Source organism: Ictalurus punctatus, chromosome 29 (genome assembly GCF_001660625.3).
Source record: "Ictalurus punctatus breed USDA103 chromosome 29, Coco_2.0, whole genome shotgun sequence".
Taxonomy (NCBI): Eukaryota; Metazoa; Chordata; class Actinopteri; order Siluriformes; family Ictaluridae; genus Ictalurus; species Ictalurus punctatus.
Genome location: NC_030444.2, coordinates 3,164,258 through 3,189,325, shown reverse-complemented (window position 1 = coordinate 3,189,325; position 25,068 = coordinate 3,164,258). Strand labels below are relative to the sequence as shown.

General features: G+C 41.7%; 2 protein-coding genes across 2 annotated transcripts; both read left to right on the top strand.

Annotated features, from left to right (window-relative positions):
* Window positions 1-353: 353 nt before the first annotated feature.
* msmo1 (methylsterol monooxygenase 1) lies at window positions 354-5,509 on the top strand. The gene is made up of 6 exons (XM_017461390.3): window positions 354-427; window positions 1,336-1,616; window positions 2,990-3,138; window positions 3,380-3,506; window positions 3,779-3,933; window positions 4,674-5,509. Exons 2-6 carry the CDS (start codon window positions 1,362-1,364, stop codon window positions 4,861-4,863), a joined length of 876 nt encoding a protein of 291 aa, XP_017316879.1. The 5' UTR covers window positions 354-427; window positions 1,336-1,361; the 3' UTR covers window positions 4,864-5,509.
* Window positions 5,510-7,299: 1,790 nt separating this feature from the next.
* On the top strand, window positions 7,300-24,388 carry cpe (carboxypeptidase E). Its single transcript, XM_017461389.3, has 9 exons — window positions 7,300-7,682; window positions 16,499-16,695; window positions 16,994-17,161; window positions 17,400-17,517; window positions 18,798-18,980; window positions 20,922-21,061; window positions 21,173-21,272; window positions 22,079-22,197; window positions 22,874-24,388. Exons 1-9 carry the CDS (start codon window positions 7,409-7,411, stop codon window positions 22,970-22,972), a joined length of 1,398 nt encoding a protein of 465 aa, XP_017316878.1. The 5' UTR covers window positions 7,300-7,408; the 3' UTR covers window positions 22,973-24,388.
* Window positions 24,389-25,068: the final 680 nt, after the last annotated feature.

Genomic DNA, 25,068 nt, shown 5'->3' with positions numbered 1-25,068 from the left:
AACAAGCAATTTCGTGTTAAAAGTGCTCAAATATGTTTAGGGTAACTTTTCTCTTTTTTTCCTGTCAGAAATAGTAATTGTTCCGTTTGAAAACGGATGTTTGCAGGGCCCTTTGAAGAAAACGCTCATGAATTGAGAACGACTCTGTGTGTATAACAAGGCTACAGTGGGCGTTTCCCATTTTAAGCGTAATGTTTATTACTTCGAGTACCGCCACCGTACGGAAAAGGCGAGCGCGCGTCTCATTGGCCGTCGCCACGGTTACGTCCGTCTCACTATCATCACTCCACACCGTCGACCAATCAGCGTCCTGCTTCCGAAAGCTACGTCACTCGCCTCTTGTTTCAGCCAATCACAGACGCTAAAACTATCGTACATTAAACGGGCCTTGGAGTCGTACACAGGTAGAGCAGAGCGCGTGTGGAAGGTAAGTGACCGACAGAATGACACCTTCGCTTCGGGAATGTCTTCTAAACTACAAGAATACAAGCTTTTAAAGTGTGTTATAAAATCATTTTTATCATTACAGCTGTTGATACAGTTTAATAATTGATACTAAAGTTGCAGCTGCCTGTAAACATGATGGTATTTGCAGCTTTTAAGAGGCTTTTTGAGGTAATTTGTATTCGTATTTTTCTGCTTTGTTTATGATCTGTTTTTTTTTTTTTTTTTTTTCCTGTTTTGGGACACGAAAAGAAATGTAGAGTTTGTGTAGCAAGTATTAAGCAATTTCTCATATTCAAGCCTTTATTTTGAAATGGTAAGTCACATTGCAATCCTGGAAAGTTCAGGTCTCATGGAATAAAAATCTTAAATACAAGTTTATCAATATGAAAAGTTCTTTGTGCTGTTATGTTCTCTAGTTAAAAAAAATAAATAATAAAAAAAGAAGCAACCGATTATGCATGTGCAACAGGGTGCGACACAGAATGATTATTCACCAGTGAAATATTCATCTTCTAATCATTCATAATTATGAACTGTTCAGGAAGTGCAACTGTACAAAATTGTACGCAATTATGTGGGGAAATAATCAACGACGGACGGTTTGGTGTGAGTTGACTACTTTCCTATAACGGCGAGTCCTGAAGTGTTTTATTCCTCTAACACCTGCGTATACTTAGAAAAACACGCGATATTTTTATCCGTTTATTGTTACGTTCACGTTAGTTCCTGTTATCACATCCATTGTCGAAGCTATAATGTAAGTCGTTATTACACCAGACCCCACCCACCCCCCTCTCGAAGCTAATAGAAACAGAACAATAAATACACGGTTACTAAAATAACTTTTTGTTGGGTTGTTGTGTTTTGTTTTTTTCTGATTTTGTGAAGGTTGCTTCATCCGTTGATGCGCAGGCATGGAGACCAACGGCACGGCCGATATCTTGTCCTCGGCGTACCTGGCTGTAGAGCTTGTGGACTCGCTGCTGCCTCAAAACCCGCTGCAGGAGCCTGTGAAGCAGGCGTGGAACCACATGCTGCAGAACTACAGCAAGTTCCAGATCGCCACATGGGGCTCGCTCATCGTGCATGAACTGGTCTACTTCCTGTTCTGTCTACCGGGCTTCGTGTTTCAGTTCATTCCGTTCATGCAGAGGTACAAGATTCAGAAGGTGGGTGGAGCCTGAGGTTATAAACCATTTGACCTTGTTTCCCCATATATACGCTGTGACTGTGTAAAGGCTCTTTATTCCTTTCTGGCACAAAATTAGAATTCTCTCGCTCTCGCTTCACTGTCACTCACATCGACACTAGCCAATCAAGATCGTCTGAAGAGCGCTTTCCTCTGAGATGTAAGCACAAATAGATCGATAGAAATATATATATATATATATATATATATATATATATATATATATATATATATATATATATATATATATATATATATATATTAGACGTGTCACTGGACCAGACGTGTCAGAGGAGACAACCTTCCCAGTTGACCCCTAGGATTTACTTCCACTTTAAATCTCTTTAGCTACTTTAGCATGCGGTGTTCAGTAAGATTGGATTCGCGAGTGAATGCCATCATCGCCGCCTTCGTTTATCTGATCACGATGTAACCACGCTTAGCTTAGGCATGACTGGCATCCGTCATGTTAACTTGTGTCAAACGTTTTGGTCACGCATAAAGCCTTTCCTATCACGTGTAATTCGTATTAATATGGTTATTGCTTATTAATACCGTTCTAATAATCGAAATACAACCGTCTTGGGATTTCCGCTGTTCTGATTTGTCTATAGTTGTTTGTGTCCGTCATGACACAAGTGCCAGAAACGTCGACGTTAACGTGTAAATACGTTCACATCACCTGCAGAAATGTCACACGACATGCTATGGACTCGCTCTGGATTACGGTTGATTTAAATCGTATACAGTACATTATTGCGCAAGAGCAGGCACATCTCCTGTTATAATGTGTGTTTGGGTTATGGTGTATATCTACAGCGAGCCTATACGTAGTATATACAGTATATACATATATATAGTGCGGTCCAAACGTCTGAGATCTTTTTTTTTTTTTTAAAGAAAGTATATGTTCGATTAAGTCGGTATTTAATATTCAAGATTCTGCACCGTGTCTAGCTCCCTATTTAAATGTGATGAGCAAAAGTGTAATATAACGAAGCATTTTCATGAGTGAACCTCGGGTTTCCACGTGATACGTTTTCCGTTATAATTATTAAGGCCGAATCCGCTATGAGTCAGTACAGTGTCCGAGCGATACGTGACCGGCGTCGTCCCGGACCTGTCCGAGGCCTGCTGTTAATTCGCGAATGACATAGAGACTGTTTTGCGTATCAGACTTGTTTGCACGTCAGTTTCCACAATTATTTTCTGACGGTAATGCATTTGATTGTTGTCTCGATTCAATTCAGCCGCTGTCTTTTAAACCGATGCGTCGTATTCTCAGCCTTGTCTTATTTACTCGCCCACTCTTAATCTCATGGAAATAGAAATATTTCTGTGTGTGTGTTTTAGGATAAACCAGAGACGTGGGAGAAACAGTGGCGGTGCGTCAAGATGCTGCTGTTCAATCACTTCTGCATCCAGCTGCCTCTCATCTGCGGCACGTACTACTTCACGGAGTACTTTAACATCCCGTACGACTGGGAATCCATGCCCCGCTGGTACGAAGACGTGTTAAACACCGTGCTTGTCGTAGTAAACCAGGAGTAATTCTTCTTCTTTAGTGTTGATGATGTTATCTGCTGTTTCCACAGTTTTAGTATCTGGGGTTTTTTATTTTTTCTTGAGAGACGCAAACCGAGAAATGTATATCTATAGCAGAATTTCGAAAAGGTTAGGTGTTTGGTTATATGAACATTTGGGACAAACGGGAGGTACTAAACGTGTCTGCTTCTCCCTCAGGCCGTATCTGTTAGCTCAGTGTTTCGGCTGTGCGGTGATCGAGGACACGTGGCACTATTTCCTGCACCGAGCGCTCCATCACCGCCGAATCTACAAATACATCCACAAAGTTCACCATGATTTCACAGTGAGTGTGAAAGAACGTGAAAAGCTGCGCAGAAGCTCACTGTGTGGAATTCTGTTCTCACGCTATTTTTTTCCCCTCACCCCTCAGAAGTCTTACTAGTCGTAGTTAGTATCAGCTAACTATCTCGCCGAGTAATCTAGAGTAGATTTGATCGGTAATGCAGTAAACAAAAAAAAAAATAATACACCAAATCTCAGCACACACATGATATACTTCATTCCCATGAGCTGACTATTCTGAGTGTGTGTGTGTGTGTGTGTGTGTTTGTTTAGGCTCCGTTTGGGATGCAGGCAGAATATGCTCACCCGTTGGAGACACTGATCCTGGGCGCCGGCTTCTTCATCGGCATCATGGTGTTCTGTAATCACGTTGCACTCTTATGGGCGTGGGTCACCATCCGTCTGCTGGAGACCATCGATGTGCACAGGTACACACACACACACACACACACACACACAATTATATTTCACACTAACTGTTAGGCTTTATCATTTTTTTAATTATTATCGTGTACTGTACTTCAACGTGGGTTGTGATGATTGCTCAGTCCCGTTGTTTATCATTTTTAGAGGTGGACCGATAGTGGATTTTTTTACCGTTACCGATAGCTAAGTCGATTGATCGATTCCTTGCCGATAATTAATTAATCACCTGATAGTTTAAAAAAAAAAAAAAACTTGACACTGAATGAAAACGTAACACTCAAAGAAAAATATTGCTGAACTTTATTACAAAAATAAACAGTACTGACTGTACTGTGGAAATGTACTGTACTTTTATCAAATGAAATAAATATATAAGTATTATTATACATGAACTATTAATAAAATTACAGAAAAAGGAAAGATATACATCCAAATAACAAATAAGAATCTAAAAAATTTATAAAAAAAAAAAAAAACACTTCAAATAACACACCAAGATGAGTCAGTGATGGTTTTTATTTCGCCTCTAGAGGCCGCTCTCGTACCGTATAATAATGACCGAAGACGCTTCTCAGACGCAACCGGGAAAACTCTGTGTGGATTTTCGCCGGTTAATAATCAATCATCAATCGGTCGACCTCTAATGATTTCCTGTTATCGAACATCACATCCTGTCGTGTTTTAATCCCTTACCTAACGTACGTGTTTTTCTATATTTAAAAAATATATATTTTCTCTCTAGTGGATACGATATCCCTCTGAACCCGCTGCACTTGATCCCCTTCTACGCCGGCGCACGCTTCCACGACTTTCACCACATGAACTTCGTGGGTAATTACGGCTCCACCTTCACCTGGTGGGACAGACTGTTTAACACCGACGACCAGTACAACAGCTACACGCAGAAACAGAACCTGAAGAAAAACAAGTAACACACACACACACACACACACACACACACACTTCGCACTAATGTGTTTCACACTGGACTGAACAGATGTCAGCGCATCCACACCAGCAACTTACACCCATTTCACCGTAGTGTGACTTTAAATTGCAGAGGGAAAACCCCTGTTCATACTTGACTTCAAAACAAATTCTTTCACAGACAATCGAGCACATATCTTGTAATTTGTGCATTGATATTTCTATTTTGGTTTGAAGACAAGCGTTAGATGTTAGTCTGTCTGTAACGAAGGAAAAACACACGCGCACACCCACACACACATTAAATGGTATGTGTTCTGTGTTTATACCTCTCATGTACAAAATAGCTTGCTGTTTATTCAGTGACGCAAACATTCGCCACTGGAAAATAACGATGACATCATCCCTGAAAGCACTTTGGATCAAAAGTTTTGTTTTTTCCTGATGATTTTTTTTGTTGTTGTTGTTGTTATTGTGAAGGTCTTTTCTGAGTTTGCTGTGAGAACAGAGGATCGTTTAAAAAATATGATCCATATAGTATTACACACTGTAATTATATTATATACTATTTCTATCTATATCTAAGACGGTAGCCTATATTAATTATCATGTGCCTTAACGAAAGACCAAATAAACTGTAAAGAAACCTTGCTTTAATGTTGTTGTTGTTCTTCTTCTTCACTGTAACATTCGAGGCAGCTAGCTCATCAGAGCACATTTTAAAGATGGTATAAACATCGCCTGGCCATTTTCCCATCTTCAGCCGTCCAGTTTCTCACTCTAGCCTCTTCAGCTACGATTATTTTAACAACATTTCAGAAGCGAGAAGAATGCCGTAATGATCATGTATTTATTTTATTCACTGGTTCATAATGTGTATATATATTTTGCTAAGCAGGTTTTATTTTACGACGTTTATAGTGCAGTCGTCATGAAGAACGCTTCGACTGTATGTGAACGTCTAAACAACATGGTTGGACTTCCATGCCACCGTTTTTCCCCACGCTGAAAAATCTGGAAACGGTCAATACATTTCATTTTTGTGAGGTTGAAGTGAAAGTCCAAAATAAAGAACAGGAGGTAAATAAAGAAAGTCTTTGTAAACAACACGTATACTTTTCAGTGTCTGGGGTTTTTATTTCCGTATACAAATCAGAGACGGCATTGTGTATGTTTTGTTTTTATGACTTAGAACGTATAAAATGTGCTTTTGAGAGTTTTGTTCAATTACCCTAGGATGTATAAGGCTTTCTTTGAGGTGAACAAAAGTTTCATGGGATCACTTTCTGTCCTGAAGTTCCTTTTTGAGTCTGGTTCCTCTGAAGGTTTCTTCTTCATGTCCTATCAGGGAGTTTTTCCCTTGCCATCGTGGTCTCTGGCTTGCTCACTAGGGATAAATTAAATATATTTCAAATGTATATACCCTCGTGGTCGAAAGTTTGTGGACACCCGACTGAAATATCTCCCATGATCTTAAAAGCCTTTTGATCTGAAGGTGTGTGATTTAAGTGTGTGAAATCGGTGTTGTAGACAAAAATATAATCGTGCCGATGTATTCATTTCATTTTTTTAAACGGACGACTCGGAGAGAGATATTCCGAAAAGCAGCCGATAGCACCCTAGTGTCTGAGGGAACTCCTTTAATACTGTTTAGAAATCATACATTACTGGGAATTCTAGGCAAAAAGCGTGTCTACTTTGAAGATGCTAAAATACTAAATTATTTTGATTTCTTTTGGAATAATTCCCATAGTTCCATTTGTGTTACTCCAGAGTTTTGATGACTTTATTATTATTCTAAAATTTGGCGAAAAAATAATAAAAATAAAGGACGAGTGTCTCTAAACTTTGGAATGGTAGTGTTTTTCTGTAAAGCTGCTTTGTGACCGTGTCCGTTGTTAAAAGTGCTATGCAAATACATTTAATTTGACTTGAATTACCTGATCAATATGCTCTAAAGGGGGAAAAAATACGTTGTAAATATACTGTAGTTAATCCTAAAACTGTGTGAGCAGAACATTTAAATCTTAATGTTTCTTCGTTTTCATAGCCTATCTTACCGTGCAGTGCTTTCTTTTTTTTCTTTTTTTTTTAGACAAAACACTTTCTTTAATGTTTCAAAACTTATTTCATTTTATATATTATATTACACTGAGTATAAAATGCTGAACATGTCAAAATTATTTTATTTTTAAAATGTCCTGTAATCTGCGAAGTTTATTATTTTTTGAGGAAGGCGCGCCCCCTGCCGGCGCGTGTGTGTACGAGCACTTTTTTCTTTTTTCTTTCTTTTTTTTGGGGGGGGTAATTGCACCAGTTCCCATTAAACAGGTAGCAGCGGAGTGCGCACGCGCGTCATCATCATCGCGTCAAAGCTTTGCGGTTTCATACGGGACACGACGCACCAGTGAGGGAGGGAGAGGGAGGGAGAGAGATATTGAGAGGTAGAGGAGGGATCTGGAGAGATCACGAGAGGCGGACTTGCGGAGAAGGAAGGCTTTGACGCGGCGTAAAGAGACGCGGATTTAGACGCGGTGCAAACGAGCAGTGATGAAGGCAGCGGGCTTGTCCGCGGCGGCGCTCGCGCTGCTGATGGTGACGGTGCTTTCGGTGCCGGGCGCGCGCGCGGCTGCGTCGCCGGTGGTGATGGACGGCGGAGACATCTCGTTCGAGTATCACCGCTACGAGGAGATGCGCAAAGCTCTGGTGTCCGTGTGGCTGCAGTGTCCGTCCATCGCGCGCATCTACACCGTGGGAGAAAGCTTCGAGGGCCGCGAGCTGCTCGTGCTGGAGATGAGCGACAACCCGGGCGACCACGAGCCTGGTCAGTGTCTGTACTGAACGCCATTGCCTTATTATACCACCATGCACAAAATGTTATGACATCATATAACCTCATTCATTAAGCGTTAATAACTAAGGCGTGGTGATCGAACGGTGTTTATGCATCAGCTCGAGCTCTGAAACATCATGTGTGTGTGTGTGGTTTTGTCTTTGATAATTTGATGATCAGTAATGACACTCACTGATTGCGTCTTGACGTCTGGCCATTATTATTATTTCATTCATTATTAAAGGGAAACTGACACTATGGTGTGAAAAGGGTCGAGCAGGTGCGCACCAAATCATAAGCCACTCTCTTCTCACCCTTGGCCTGTATCCAACCAGCTGTCCTATATTACACTAGTACACCAGTAGTCGGTGCGGTGCGGTTCGGGACGCAGCCCTTACGCGTGCGTTAAGACGCACGGAGACGCACGAGACGCCATCTTGCAAGCTGGGACAAGGATAAGCTCTTAATTTCCCATGGAGAGTACACACCTACGTGTCTATATATATATATATATATATATATATATATATATATATATATATATATATATATATATATATATATATATATATATATATATATATCTCGAGCGCATGCGTGTGTGGATATCCGGTTCAAATCCCTGACATATAAACATTAAGTGATACTCCGAGGTGCATGTTTATTACTCAGCAGAGGTTATTACGCTTAATGTAGATGTGCTGCGTTCATAAACCTAAAATAGTATATATGTATGTGTATAGTATAAACACCTCTACACCATGATTATCATAAAGAAGTGCATTCAGTAGGCCTATCTATCTATTATTATTGTTATTATTATTATTATTATTGTTTGGTTCTTTCTGGATTAAGAATGAATTGGAGATTCATTACTACTACTACTACTACTACTAATAATAATAATAATGATGATGTATCCAAAACCATACACTGAGGTGAATGAACTGAGGTGTTTCTTATTGTGTGTGTGTGTGTGTGTGTGTGTGTGTGTGTGTGTGTGGAGAGACTTTCAACCAAATGGGTGACTGTTTCCGAAATAGCACTATCATTAGTTCTTGCTCGAGTGTGTGTGTGTGTGTGTGTGTGTGTGTAAAGCCGTGAGTCACTGAGGCTTTTTATTGCTACCAGATGAGTTTCCACTTGCACACTTGCAGCCGCCCCCGCCTCGTTGCCACGGGCAACCCGCGGCTCCCCAGCATTGGCGCACGCACACTGCTTAGTTTATTACTCCGTAATGCGTGAAAAAAGCTTGAAATAACGTCTTGGGCGCTGTGTGTATCGCCGGACACGTCTGACAGTCTGGATTTAAACATCCGCAGTTAAGGGGAAGCAGAAATAGCCGTTCGTTGTCTTGGAGATTTATCGGCTTATAGTGTGATGGATGAGCCGTGCGCGCTCCCGTGCCGTGAGATGCAGAACGAAGGAGAATTAGCAGAACCATCTGGTCCTCCTTTTTTAGATCCCGCGCGCGCGGCCTGGGCTACGGACCAGCTCAGCGTCATATAATGACCTTGTTGCCAAAAACAAACAAACAAACAAAAAAAGCAGTCCTGCATGGTACATCACATGTTAATGGTTTTATTTGATTTAATTTTAGCAAGTTAATAAGGTTGGCTCTTATTGCTCTTTTAGTTTAACTTCCATAATTGATCACAGAGCTCAGAGGCACTCTCCTGTAATATTTTATGACTATTCCAGATGTTTATTCGTGGGCTGCAACACAACACAACACAACTCGACACACGTGCAGTGCAGATGTGTTCATTCACGTCGTTTTGCACGGCAATCGTGCTATAACGTTCATGTACGAAATGTCAAAAAGTCATTCCTTCATATTTAACAAATGAAAGCGAGACGTCACGTACTTCATTTCATCGCATTTGATTGGTTACGAGTCATGCCGACTGTGTAAACTATTAAAAAACACACACACACACACACACACACACACGAGCTACACAATGTAAATGGTTGTAACATGACGTGAGGTATTATCAAAATCGAATTCTTTCATTCTGTTGACGTAGTGAGTATTGCGGAGGCTGGGGGCGGGTGTACAGTGGCGTCCTCTGGGGTCGGGGGTTCAAATCCCACCTTGCGGAGCTTGTATGTTCTTCAGGGGTTTCCTCCGGGTACTCCAGTTTCCTCCTCCAGTCCAGAGTGTGCCATAGGCTCCAGGCTCCCCGCGACCCTGCGTTAGGATAAGCGTTACGGAAAATCATCAACCTACTAACCAAGTCTACAAGTTTAATACGCGCCTACCTTGTTATTGTCGTATTCTTACTTTGGACCTATTATTCACTAAGTGTCAGTCGGGATTCTGGGCCAGAGCAGCACCGACCTGATTGTTGAGCCGGTCTTGGAAATCTTAAATCATTTTTTTTAAGCCCCTGGAGACAGTCACCGATCCGTACCTGTGATATCTATCCAACTAGCTGCCTCACCTTGCTCTTCCACATGTGAAGAGAACGCATCATTCATATTCTCGCTTATCTGATGAGTTGCAAACGATGCCACAGTCTACATTTGGATCAAATAGACGAACAGACTACCGAGCAACAGAATTAACCAATCAGGACAGTGCCGTTTCCTGTTTATTTATTTATTTATTATTTTGAAACCATTATTAGTTGCTGGAGATCTCTGCATGCTCGGTGCTGTCCTGATCATACAGTCATCCCTCCAAAGAACTCGAATTGTCTTGGTTTTGTTATTTAGTTCAGCCTTCTTCACTGGACACGTGATTATTTGGAAAGCCGGATTAGTATTTGTGTTCGTGTGGCTTTTACACGCTGCAGGACTTTGGACTTTTGGGGGGTAAATAATTATGACCATTATGAATAATTAAGCAATACCGGCCAAACCTTCAGTCATATGACTTCAACGGTTCCCTTATATGGATTGTCAGTGCGAGGCATATCGTGCGGCGGTGTAATTGTAATGCGCGGCTCCAGAATTATTGGCACCCTTACCTGGAAAACCGTGTCGCAATTATTGTCATTCATTTCTGTACAAAACCTAACTGAAGCGTGTTAACGTATATATTCATAGAGTTGACCTTTATAAACATATAGAGCTACGTGCTGGAAAATGCCCTTATGCACTGTTAGGGCACTAATTCCGACGTTACGAGCCTAGCTGTAATGAACCTGATTGGGATGGAGTGTATTTTGTCTCGGCATGCACAGTCAGGAGTTTAGAGAGGCGAGACTATAATCAGACGCCACGTCCACGCCAGCAACAAAACAGAAAGCCTTTTCTTTCATCTAACCTCGAGAGCAAGCGCCTGGACTTCGCTCGACTCGGAACTGCAGCTGGGTTCTGTGGTCCGATGAGACGTAAATAGAGCTGTTGGGCCACGGACACTCGAGGCGAGTTTGGTGTTCGAAAGCAGGATGGTTCTGCAGAACCGCTGTTAAGTATAACCAAGGAGCGCTCCAGTGGCTATGAATGTCAGTTAGTCAGTTTGTTTACTTAAATGCTAAAAGGCTTATTTTAAAACATATTGGGAAGGAGAAACTTGGAGTGAGAGTGAGAGAGACAGAGAGAGAGAGCTAGGGGGAGTGAGATGTCTTCCTGTCAGCATACGCTCATTAATAATAAATCAAAGAGATTTGCCACATCTGCTCCTTCACTAAAGATGTGTGTGTGTGTGTGTGTGTGTGTGTGTGCGCATGCGTTTTAACTTCCTGCTTGGGACCAAATGTCCCCACAAGAAAAAAAATGACCTTTCTAACAAAATCTGAAGTCTCCTTTTGGTTACCAAGGTTACGGTTAGGCTTAAATTTGGATGTCGGCATTAGCTACACTAATAATAATAATAATAATAATAATAATAATAATAATAATAATAATAATTGGCAGAATATATTCATGTTTAAAAGGGAGAAAACTTGTTGTTATTACACATTTTTCTGATTAGCTGGCGATATTAGCTGATGATTTGATTCGCTTAACTTGAAAGCTCGAAAATAGTTCAGATGAGTAAATGGAGTGTTTACAGTGATTTTGAGAAATTGCGAAATTCTGTTAAACGATTCGGTTCACCGATTCACATGCCTAGAAAGCAGCCGTGTAAAGCAGACGGCGAACAGCTCGATCGGACCTGATAGCTGATAACTGTTGTCGCCTTGTGTTGTTTTAACTATAATAACGTGATTATGTCTGGGTTTTAAAGAATTCTTTGAAACCTCCTGCTCGGACCGTACGAGCTTGAGCGGCGTGCATCGGGTTCTGCGTGTAGCGATCCGTTCAGCTTGAAATTCTTCAGAACGACCGCAGATTTGGGTCAAGACGCGTCGATTGAATCTTTTATTAGTAGACATAATTAGCTCGACGTAAGTGTGCCGTCATTTTTAGTCGTACCGTGTCTATTCTTAGTAATGTAAATAAATGCTGATATTCACAACGGCGTTGTCTTGTTTCTACAGTTCACATAACAGCCACTGAATGACTGAGCGCTAGCTAGCTAGCTAGCTAGGCATTTTACACTTAGCTTATCCTCAGAATACTTCCCAGTTGCTTAGCAACAGGGTTTACTCACCGAACATCACTGTAAATCTTTCCGTGGTGAAAAGCACGATTTCACGAGTCCCGTTGAAGTCCAGCTTAACTAATCTCAGTGAGCTAACGACGGCTAAGCTAAAGGTGCTAATGGAGTAAGCTGAGGTAATAATGCGAAGAAATCCGGCGCGAAACATCTTCATACGTTCAGAAACGTCTTCAAATAAACGTCTTCATGGAAACAGATACGAAACAACTCCCCTCTAGGCTGCCATGCTAACTTAACTAGCAGATGTTCTAGTTTGTGTGGATTTTTATTCCTCCTGAGCAGCGTCTAGCTCTGACGACCACCTCACTGCTGAACAAACAAAAATAATAAATGTCCTCACTCCTGATTTTAGCTCTTAATGAACTAGAGATAAGCTGTATTGTATTGTACGGTTAGCAAAAGGATGCTTGCGCTAAAGGAGTGTTTGCTAACGTTTTCACCTTTCCTTGCAAAATAAAAAAAAAAAGTTGACTATTTTTGCAAGGAGATGAATGGAAATGGGGATAAATGTGGAATGATACATGCACACCGTCAATGAAGCACACGTCTAGCTACTCATCATGAATGCTAACGTCGGTTAACGTTATCTTGAGAGGGCCCGAGAGCTGTGAATGAATTCTTCCTCAGTGAATGTTACGTAGACAACGATGAGGTGGAAAAGCTTTACACTGGGAGCGAAAGTGATGAACCCAGGGCCGTTAAACGGCGTAGTGACTCACGGCTAAAGCAAATGGCACTAATGTCCACTTCCGTAATGGCTCAGCACTCTGTGTGCGTTTCCATTGCGTTCTTATCTGGAGGTAAACGCCACCTTTTGTCACAGTATCCATAGAAACCAGGTCACCGATGAAGTCTCTTGGTGTGTCTGTGTGCATTCTGTCCTAGGTTAACGTAGGCATGGAGAAGCCAGCGTCAGAGCCTGGACTCTTTACTGTTTATATAACGAATGAACTTTTCGGATGGATGGACGGATAGACGGATAAATGAACAGGTGGAAAGATCGATGTTTTGTTAGAAACGGCGAGCGCCAGCTGTATCGTTTCTGAGCTTGAGATCATCCTCCATCTGGTTTCTGTCTCCTCTCAAGCTCCAGCTCAATAAACGTCGGAATCGAAATGTCAGAGAACGGAGGAGTGCGAAGAGGAAAGGCCAGAGGAGAGAGATTTCTCGTCATTATATAACGAGATTCTTTCTCTCGCTGTCTCTTTCTCTCTCACATGTTCAGGCTAAGAGCGGATTAATCCGCCTCCCTTTTCCTTTTCCATCTCTCTCTCTCTCTCTCCAGCTTTCCTTTCAGTCTTTTGTTAGTTTAAGATCAGTCCATACTTCATCTTTTGTTCCACAGCGCGTGTATTGCGACTGAGCGAGCGAGTGTCATGTGTTTTTAATCATAAAATGGTGAAGCGAATGAATAGAGTCGACAGGGATCGTGGCCAGAAACAGGGAACGGGCGCCAGAAAGAGTACAAAGCCTACACTCTGGTGCTGCTTATTCCATAGCGGGAAGGATTTCGAAATAGCCGCTTTAGACTCGAGCACAAAGACTAGAACGTACGTTAAACAAACGGGGGAAAAAGTCCCCAGTGTTGCTTTTTCCTCGTAATACATTAGTACTTCAGACGCTTGTGATGAAAAGCTCCCAGAGGCTTCGGCAAGACGTAAAGCCGCATCCAGTTTTGGGTTTTATGATGCGTGTGTAAAACAGTCCATGCTGTTGTTCGTATGCCGAAGTTCACATGCAGAACCGCAGTGGAACGCGGTGACGTATAGAAATGCATCATTACACACAATGCTGAAACCGGGTCGTAAAACAGTCCCAGATGCTACGAGAGAGGGTAATTGGTACATGTGGCTGTAAAGGTGTGTGTGTGGGATGAAGAGTGCTTTCAGAGCTCCGTTAATGAGTTTGGCAGATGTTGGATATCGGTCCAGCTTGCTCCTCTGAGGTTTATTTTCTTTGAGAGTGAGTGTATCCTGGTTTCACCTACCATGTGTGTGTGTGTGTGTGCGTGTGTATGTGCATGTGCGTGCACACTTATTTGTGTTTTTGTTAAGTACGGTACTTGGGTGCGTGTTGTTTTAGGAAAAGAATCATGGGCCAAACCGTTTTTTTCCTCTTTCACCACGACGATTTGCTAACGTATATTTTTAAATTGAGTAATGAACAATGAACATTTTGTCGTTTTTATCCACTTACAGTTACGGTTAACGTTACGGGGTGTCTGCGAGATTCATTTCTGACGTGTTTCTTTGTCAGATAACAACGTCGTTATTTTATTTGTTACAAGTTTCTGTTAAGTGAGCTGTTACTATAGAAACGATAGAACTTGTGCACTTTAAAGTGCATCTATCATGGGGTTTTTACCTGTCATGTAGTGTATATATAGAGCTGTTTGTGAATGTAAAAAGTCTGCAAAGTTTCAAAAATCAAAGCGCGGGACAAACGGAGTTACCGAGTCCTAAAAGAAGGAATCGATTCCGAACGGCTGAACCGAGTCGTTAGTGATTCCAGACTTTACTTCCTGTACTAACCTACGTAGGTTTGTAACAAAAAGCCCCGCCTCTGCTCTTCATCGTCCGCTTGGTAGACCAATCACAACAGACTGGGACGTCTGACCGATCACAGCAGAGTATGCTCTCTGAAAGGAGGAGTTTAGAACGAATCATTTAACGAGTCGTTTGTGACACTGGGGAAAAAAGGTGATGCTGCGTTTAAATGATGAGCACGTTAAAGTGTTTTTAGAGCTCGGATGCACGTAAATCTATCGTATGAGACCTTTAAAACAAAATTAGACACGTTTCAAAACCATAATAGGTGCGCTTTAATATAAACGTGTGATTTGAATTACTGTTCCTTGTTCTCACTCTCAGTCTCTCTCTCTCTCTCTCTCTCTCAGCACAGGTTCTAAGAAGTTTAGATGGTAATGTTAAAATTGCGAGAAAACCCCCCCAGAATTGTGAGATTTAAAATCACAATTACCTGAGAGGGAAAAATGAAACATTGTCCAACCTCTGAGTAACAGTCAGTCGTCGTCGTAACGTGATTTATCGTGCTACTGATCTTGACACATATCTGTGCTAAGTGTCATTTGGCCAAATGAAAATTCATTACGCCCACTTTATTTCACGCTGGATGAAAATATTATGATGTTTCCTAGTGGAACATCCCCATCCCGCCCTCCCACCCCTACCACCACCACCACCACCACCACCACCATAATGTAGGCTTCAGAAATCATAAACTGAGATGAATCAACATGTATAATGAACTGTTTTACAATCATATGGGTCCCTGAATCGTGAGGCGCGTAGAGATTTCCACTCCTTGTAAACAAAAAAAACAAATACACACATCTCCATCTTTCCATGTGCATGTATGTGTATGTCACAGTCGCACACACACACGCAGAGATGTTTCCTGTGGACGGCTCTGGGAAATGCTTTTTGACTTTTACCATCTGCTCAAGAGGTTGGCTTTAAATTTATTTTTAGAGGACTTCAAAGACAGATGTTTAAAAAAAAAAAAAAAATCTGACAGGAATTGACTATTACTTCGAGACACACACCTGCACACACATCATGCATGCACCACGAATTTATATACAGCATGCTGGGGATTTAAATATATATATATATATATATATATATATATATATATATCCCAAATAGAGTATTACCCCTGCTGCTGCAGCTCAATTAAACAGCCGCCTGTCCATCTGTTTCCAATGTGTGTGTATATGTGAGTGTGTTTATATGTGGGTGTATGTGTGTGCGCATCTGCGCCCCTGTTTTTCAGAGCTATTTTGACGCACACTGTGTAAATCCTCTGACAGTTCAGACGTACGCTTAGTCCTTGCTCGGTAATTATACACACAGCATGCTGAAACTCAACCGAATTAGACATGAACACAAAATACGTCCTGATCCATTAGGTAAGGAATTAATCACGACAGGGCATGCTGGTGGTGCGATGCAGCTTGTCCTAAAGCGCTTTATTCCTCTTACACTACAGCCATTTGCTAAAGAACAACGCCTAATACTTTAAAATAAAAAAAAAAATCTATTCATTCGAGTCCCATTTAAAATGTGTCTTGTCATTCATAATACCATATAGTTGTTTAGGAGACATCCCAGTGCTGAGTGTATTGCCATGAAATTCATTCATATGACATTTATATATATGTATATAAATATATATCACACACACATATATACGTATATAAAACTGGACATATTTTGTGTGTGTGTCGTAGGTGAGCCTGAATTTAAGTACATTGGGAACATGCATGGCAATGAAGCGGTCGGCAGGGAGCTGTTGATCTATCTGGCTCAGTATCTGTGTAATGAGTATCAGCAGGGCAACGACACCATCGTCAACCTGATCCACTCCACCCGCATCCACATCATGCCCTCCATGAACCCCGACGGCTTTGAGAAAGCCGCCTCACAGGTAAGGGCTCGTACAGAGTGCATGAACACACAGATAACACCTACATACAGTGTGATCTGTGCCATGCGGTAAGCCTTGCATTCATACCATGTAGGGATCTTTCAGTGTACAAATATCTGAGGCCGCAATAACGAAAGCTCAGCCGGCGTGCTGTTTATTTTCGACGTTAACACGCTTTTGGCCTGTTAGTAAAAAATGGTCAGGGAAATATTAGACGAGTTAGGAAAATTGACAAATTTTTGGGGATTAGCTGTAGACATAGTGGAATTTGACAATGTGTGTGTGTGTGTGTGTTTAGTCTGGAGAAATGAAGGACTGGTTCGTGGGACGTAGCAACGCTCAGGGTATCGATCTGAACCGGAACTTTCCGGACCTGGACCGTATCGTCTACATGAACGAGAGAGACGGAGGAGCGAACAACCACCTGCTGAAAAACATGAAGAAGGCCGTAGATGAAAACGCTAAGGTGAGAGAGGACGAGACGCAAGTGAGGTGTCTCTTCATGCGGTCAGCTTCGGGATTACTGCGGAGTAAAATCAAACGTGTGGGGGGTTTTTTTGTTTGTTTTTTTAGCTTAAACTCAGCTTGAAAATATGGGAGAAGTGTTGGCAAGGGTGTCAGGTTTTTTTGGAGCTGGGATGGCATACAGATGGCATATGGTGTGTGTGTGTGTGTGTGTGTGTGTGTGTGTGTGTGTTTTGCAGCTCGCTCCTGAGACGAAGGCAGTAATTCACTGGATTATGGACATCCCATTTGTCCTGTCAGCCAACCTCCATGGAGGAGATGTGGTGGCCAATTATCCATACGACGAAACCCGAAGTGGTGCGAGAACACACACACACACACACACACACACATAGACACACACATTTTGACCCCGACCTCAGAGCTTCCACAGTGAAGGTTGTTTGTATAGAGGTCTGTAGAACCCCTGCTGAAAAATCCAGCTTAGTCTGACCAGCTGCGAAAACACACTGAACTGGTCTTAACTTCTACACCGACGTTAAGATCAGATCTGTGGTAAGTGCTGGTAGAAAGGGAACACTTTCTATATTACTGCTCTCTATTAATGCCTCGTCATAGTGTAGATACCTTAAGAAAACAGCGCAACAGAAAGGCAGGTAGAAAAAACCTAAACGTTTGGCTAGAAGCTGGAAAAACATTCCCGGCTAACAAAGAGGGTCTACCAAGCATATCAGACCAAGCTGGATTAAGTACTCCTAAATGTGTTTACATTAATGCTTTAAATGATTCAAATCTACGTTAAAAATGCTACTAAAATGATCTAGGAACATCTCTATAGCGTAACTCTCAGTAAAAATACCAGGATCCATCAATACAGATCATCCCAAGTAGCCAAAAAGCACTTAACATTAGTTGACGTAGATAGCCGGCTAGCTAATTTTTTTAACATACTAGCCCAAATGTGTGACGAATGACACGAGTAGGATAGCAGTAGCCGCGGTGTTTAATTAGGTAGCTAGATTGAAATTAGCTAGATGCTAGTAAACAGTTAGAAAACTAGCTTGAATTTGTCACAGGGTATTTATCCTTACTTACTTATTATTTGCTTGACTTCCATTCATTAATCTGCTAGTTTAGCTAGCTGAACTCGCTTAGCACACAGACTTTGTAGATAAAAGTTTGCCCTTTTTTTGCATATCAAATATGATGCGAATGCATTGGTTTGTTAACAGATTTGCCCCAAAACCAGTCTGTATAATCAGAGTAAGCCATCAAAGAGGAAGTGACTATTTAAAAAAAAATAAAATGATAAAATTTGTAGTAATGAAGGGCGGCTGAGTCAAATCTCTGTGACTGAAAGATAGTTTCAGACTTCACCTTCAGCAAGATAAACACACACATTTGGTCTCCTTAAGTGTTTCCTTTCCAAGCTCCACAAAACAGCACCTGTTTAACGGTCATGTTTATGAGCCTTAGTAAAAAAATAAACGCAGTTGTTAAGCCTGAGCGTCAGAACGGAAATACCAGTTAACTTGGTGGGAGGACTGAATGAGTAGCGGATGAAGCAGCGGCGGAGTGTGTGGATGTTTGCAGCGCATAATATTCTCTGTATCTCTCCACGTCTTTGTGCTCCTCAGGATCTACTCACGAGTACAGCGCCAGCCCTGATGACCTGGTGTTTAAGACCTTGGCGAAGGCATACTCCAGCTACAACCCGGTGATGTCAGACCCTAATCGAGCACCGTGCCGCAAAAATGATGATGACTCCAGTTTCAAAGAGGGCATCACCAATGGAGGGGCCTGGTACAGCGTGCCTGGAGGTACACTACATGACTACAAATCATTATAGCTTTCAATACATTTGGGGCATGTTGTATTAGCTGACTACGCCCAAAGTTAGGTACAGTCTGCATGAGACTGTTTAGGTCCAACTTCGCCTCCCAAAAGAATTCTGACAAATTCCACCCACTCCTGCAGAAAGTTATCAATCCCACCATCTCCCAGTGGAAAGTTTGACCTGTCCCACCCACTCCTTCAGACAGTTAAACCAATCCCACCCACTCCTTCAGACAGTTAAACCAATCCCACCCACTCCTTCAGACCGTTAAACCAATCCTACCCACTCCTTCAGACAGTTAAACCAATCCTACCCACTCCTTCAGACAGTTAAACCAATCCCACCCACTCCTTCAGACAGTTAGACTAATCCCACCCACTCCTGCAGACAGGTAGACTAATCCCACCCACTCCTTCAGACAGTTAGACTAATCTCACCCACTCCTACAGACAGTTACACTAATCCCACCCACTCCTTCAGACAGTTGGACTAATTCCACCCACTCCTACAGACAGTTAAACCAATCCCACCCACTCCTGCAGACAGTTAGACTAATCCCACCCACTCCTGCAGACAGTTAGACTAATCCCACCCACTCCTACAGACAGTTAGACTAATCCCACCTACTCCTGCAGACAGTTAGACTAATCCCACCCACTCCTTCAGACAGTTAGACTAATCCCACACACTCCTGCAGACAGTTAAACCAATCCCACCCACTCCTGCAGACAGTTAGACTAATCCCACCCACTCCTGCCGACAGTTAGACTAATCCCACCCACTCCTGCAGACAGTGAGACCAGCTCCACACAACTCCACAGAAGGTTCGACGAATCCCACTGATTCCCAAAGAAAGTTAGACCAATCCCTCCTGTTCCTGAAGAACGCTAGACCAATCCCACCCACTGCCACAGACAGTTAAACCCAATCCAACTCATACTTGCAGAAAGTTAGTCCAATCCCACGCACTCCCACGGAAAGTTAAACCGGTCCTATCAACTCCCACAAGACAGTGTGACCAATCCCACCCATTCCCACAGAACATTAGACCAATCCGACCCTTTCCCGCAGAAAGTTATATCAATCCTACAGTCTTCTGCAGAAAGTTTAACCTATCCCACACAATCCAGGAGACAGAATCAGACCAATCCTTTTCCAATCAGTCGGACCAATCTTTTTGCTGGACTTTTCGTTGGTTCCAGTGTTATCCCGGTCCTGATGCACACCTGTAGTATAAAGGAAGATCATGAAATAATACCAAAATGTCCAACAGCATTTGTATTTGCAGCACTTTTAACTCTACAGTGTTGCAGTGACTTTTTTTTTTCCTTTCTTCCTCGTTTTCTTCCTTACGCTCTTTATCTCCGAATAAATGCTTTTCCTACAAATCTATTTTATGGCCGTCGGTTAAAAAAACACTGAGAATGAAGTTGTAACATCTACAAAAATAACAGCATTGTATCACGAGGTATTAAGACTATCAGTGTAGGGATTTTACAGGAATAACGAGTAGAGAAGCCATCTTTTTGCAAACAACCAGGTCCTAAATTCGGAGTCCGAATATATACGACAGACCAACTCGGAAGAATTTCAAGAAGGACTGTAACGTATGAAATTTATATAAATAATAAATGCTCGTTACCTTTCCAACGTATCTCAGTCTTAGCACCCAGCACTAGTGACATGTTTAATATTTCTTAATTTGTAAGACTCAAATACATCACCTTATCGTTTTTGAGAAAGTAGCTACGCTACAAGCTACAAAGAAAATTGAGCTAACTACACTGAAGCTACTTTGTCAAACTATTGAAAGAATTGAAAGTAATTACATCACCGTAAACAACGGTCCCAGAAGATACAGGGAGGGAGGGAGGGCTCACTCCTCTCAAATCACATGACCTTTCTTTTTTTCTTTCTCGCTCAGGTATGCAGGACTTCAACTACCTGAGCAGTAACTGTTTTGAGATCACGCTGGAGTTGAGCTGCGACAAGTTCCCACTGGAGAACACGCTCAAAATGTACTGGGACCAGAACCGCAACTCCCTCATCAACTATATCGCACAGGTGTGTGTGTGTGTTTGTGTGTGTGTGTGTGCTGATATGGGCACGTAAAATTCAGATTTCTGTCTCTGTATTCGAAACGAAAAAGTTTCTTCTGCACGTTTCCTTCCTCAGGTTCATCGTGGCGTGACGGGTTTCGTGCGTGATCTTCAGGGAAATCCCATCTCCAACGCCTCCATTTCCGTGGAGGGCATCGACCATGACATTACCTCAGGTGGACGCACGCACCCTTACAGACGTTCATATTTCAAATCACACTGGCGCTAATCACAACGAAATACACAGATTCATTAACAAAAGTACTGGGACAGCTGTAAAGATGGCAACAGAATCAACATGATGCCAAGACCGCCATCTAGTGGCAACATAGCGCAGCGCGCTTAAAACGTTTATTTTTCTGGCAAGATGATAAATTCAGCAGAGATGTTCTATTAATATAATCCCAATTACAAAAATACAGAGCCATTGAGGTGATGTAGCGGTTATTTTTTAATAAATTTTGTCCGCACGTTAGTTATTAAGGCCACGTGTTATTTTTCTTGAGCTCTACCGTGACTTTTCCGCGGCCGTGGAAGCGATTACGTTTTGAAATGAGCCAGAAATTACAGAAATCAGTTGTATTAAATCATTACAGGAACCTAAGCATGAAGATGATTCATAATGTTACACGTTATCTTAGAACGACGCGTACGGACATTAGCCCGCATTATTTGAAGTGAGTTTGGACAGAGTTTATCCCTCCAAATCATGAACTGTAAAGCCACGTATTACGTTAAGTCTGAGATACGTACAGGAAGTACACAAAATACGAAGTCGTTTGGCCAAATGATACGACCCATGGCCTCCGATGAGTCATTTGCAGAGTTCTGGCTCGCGGCAGTGAGATCTTTAATTTGTGACTAAAAATGAAATATTAAAATTGAAAAGTTACAAGAGGTGCTCTGATGCCGTTAGAGTCCTTATTGCTGTTATAATTAATACATGTTATTGTAAATGACACGCATCTCTCGGTTTCTGTAGCTAAGGACGGTGATTATTGGCGCCTATTGGATGCTGGTAACTACAAAGTTTCAGCCTCAGCTCCTGGATATCTTACCGTGACCAAAAAAGTGGCTGTTCCACACAGCCCTGCTGTTCGGGTAAACACACACCACACACACACACACACACACACACAGCTTTTCCACTAACAACTATGTCCAAATACGAGCGAGCTTATTTAACTATCTAAAGGCATTCGCATTTCTACACAGCAAAGACATCATCATAGACCGTCTATGCATGAGATGATCGCGTTGAGCACTCTCAGATACTTTTAAAGATACCCGTCTCTGTCTTTAGACCAAAAGAGAATATTAGCGTGTGCGATTTTCAACCAAAAACCTCTCAAATAAACACTATCCTGAGAGCTGAATGATCAAATTGTGCTTGTCAGAAATATATGTTTTTTTTTTAATTTAAATAAACATGGATTGTGTACATTAGGCAGCTGAAATGATGTCCTGAGGTGCCCGATTAATGCCCACTAAATACCCAGCCATGGTAACACTTTACAATAACAGTCCATGAAATATCATACATTAATACCCTGAATTAATACTTAGGATTAAACTAAATCAAATTTTTGTCGTATTAACTTCAGGAGAGAAAGAAAGCGAGGCTAGTGAGGGAAAGACTTGCCTTTTTTTTATAGCTGCTGTAATATAGGATATGAGATCGAATGTATATGTTACATCATAAAAAAGAAATGCTGTGGAATAAGGGCGTGTTGTTCTAAGAAAACATCGAGTCTGACTCTGCGTGTCTGTGTCGCAGCTCGATTTCGAGTTGGAGTCCTTGGAGGAACGGAAGGAGGAAGAGAAGGAGGAGCTTATGGATTGGTGGAAGATGATGTCAGAGACGCTGAACTTCTAGGTCGTGGTTCCGAAACGCTGATTTGACTGAGCATCCTGGGTGTAAAATATTTAATCGATGTTGTATGTGTGCTCATTTACATTCTAGTAGCTTCTTTTTTTTTTAGGGGCACTACACGTGGACTCGAATGCTTAACTTAGCGACACGACCTCGGGTTCTTCAGTATAGGAGGAAGGACGAAAACTGCCGTTTAGTGCAGTTTCACTAATCACAGCGTCCTCATGTCGTGCTCTGCCATTCACGTATCGATGGTTTCTTTTCTGCAAATATTGATGTGCATTTAGCGGATAGGTGTCGTTTGCAAGAATATGCTAACTGTCAGCTGCCCGTGTGCGCGTACAAGGGGCGCTTGAAAGTTTGTGAACCCTGTAGAATTGTCTGCATTTCTGCGTAAATACGACCGAAAACATCGTCAGATTTTCACACGGGTGCTAAAAGTAGGCGGAGAGAACCCGATCAAACAAACGGGGCGAAAATATTATACTCGGTTATTCATTCATCCTGGTCCTCAGAAATCTCCTTGATTTCAAACAATACACTTCCACGGGACTTTGAATAAATAAAAACTTTTCTATAAAAACTAAACCGCTCACGCACACCTGATCGCCATCCCATGGACATACTTTTACCGCTTACAGATATGCATCACTGGATCATTTTCTTGTGATCGAGTGTAATATTTTCGCCTCGTTTGTTTAATCGGGTTCTCTTTATCTACTCTTAGGACTGGTGTGAAAATCTGATGATGTTGTAGGCCATATTTACGCAGAAATGTAGACAGTGTAACTTTCAAGCACCACTGTACCGTGTGTGTGTGTGTGGGTGTGTGTGTGCGTCCACGCATATACACACACGGGTAGTGAATAATACAAATGGTGTACTCTATCTTTCCTTTTCAACACTGTTCTCGTGAGATCCTTTTATCACCAACCAACCAGGAAGCACTGTGTTGTGAATGAATGTACGTATGTGTCAAATATGAAATATATTGATGACGATGACTAATTAAGACCGACGCCGACGTCCTATTAAGACGACTCTGCATCCTATTTATGCTTTCCATCTCTTCTGTTGAAACATTGTTCTGTGAATGTTTTTTTGTTTTTTTGTTATTGTTGTTGTTGTTGTCGTTATTGCTATTTTAAAAGGAGTTTAAAAGCACCAGTAAACCTGTCTAGTTTTATGACATCAAATATTTAAATGAATTCTGCGGAATGCTTAGTGCACTCTTTTTATTATTAGATCGATATATGAAATAATTCTATTAGAGCTATAAACTGATACGATGTACTTTTGAATTTAACGGAACAGACAGCGATGGCACAAATGTGACGATTTTGTAAACGATACCAAAATGCACGAGTGTGACTCGGATAACAGTCGACGGTCTTTATTTAATAAACACTGTAACTCTTGTGTTTTTGCTTTTTTTTTTGTCCCCCCCTCTCCGTCTGTAGAATTAAAACGAGACCTATATTTAAAAACGACACCAGCCTTTCTGGTCTCGTACGCACACCACACACAAATTCACACCTTTAATTCATCCCGAGTACTTCTTAATAATTAGTACATCCAAATAACAAATAAAAATCGAGGCATCTAAAAAATTTATTTAAAAAACACTTCGAATAACACAACAAAATGAGTCAGTGATGGTTTTTATTTCGCCTCTAGAGGCCGCTCTCGTAACGTATGATAATGACCGAGGACGCTTCTCAGACGCAAGCGGGAAAAACTCTCTGTGTGGATTTTCACACACACACACACACACACACACACACAAATGCACACCTTTAATTCATCCCGAGTACTTCTTAATAATCAGTAGATAAATATCCGATTGAAACACAGAGTTCGGTTTCACGTTCCAAACTGATTCGTTCAGTCTTGTATGTGAACGTACTGCTGAATCCAAACAAATTAAACTTCCTTTTTAGTCGCCGGTCTTTCCTCTCTCGTCCCTCGCACCCTTCTACCTCTTTTACTGTTCTTACCCCACGGTGCTGTTGAATTCTCGATTCTGATTGGGCAGAAGGTGTTGAGTCATTTTCAATAACAGCAGCCGTTCATAGTTTTATATATATTAAAGAGCGCGT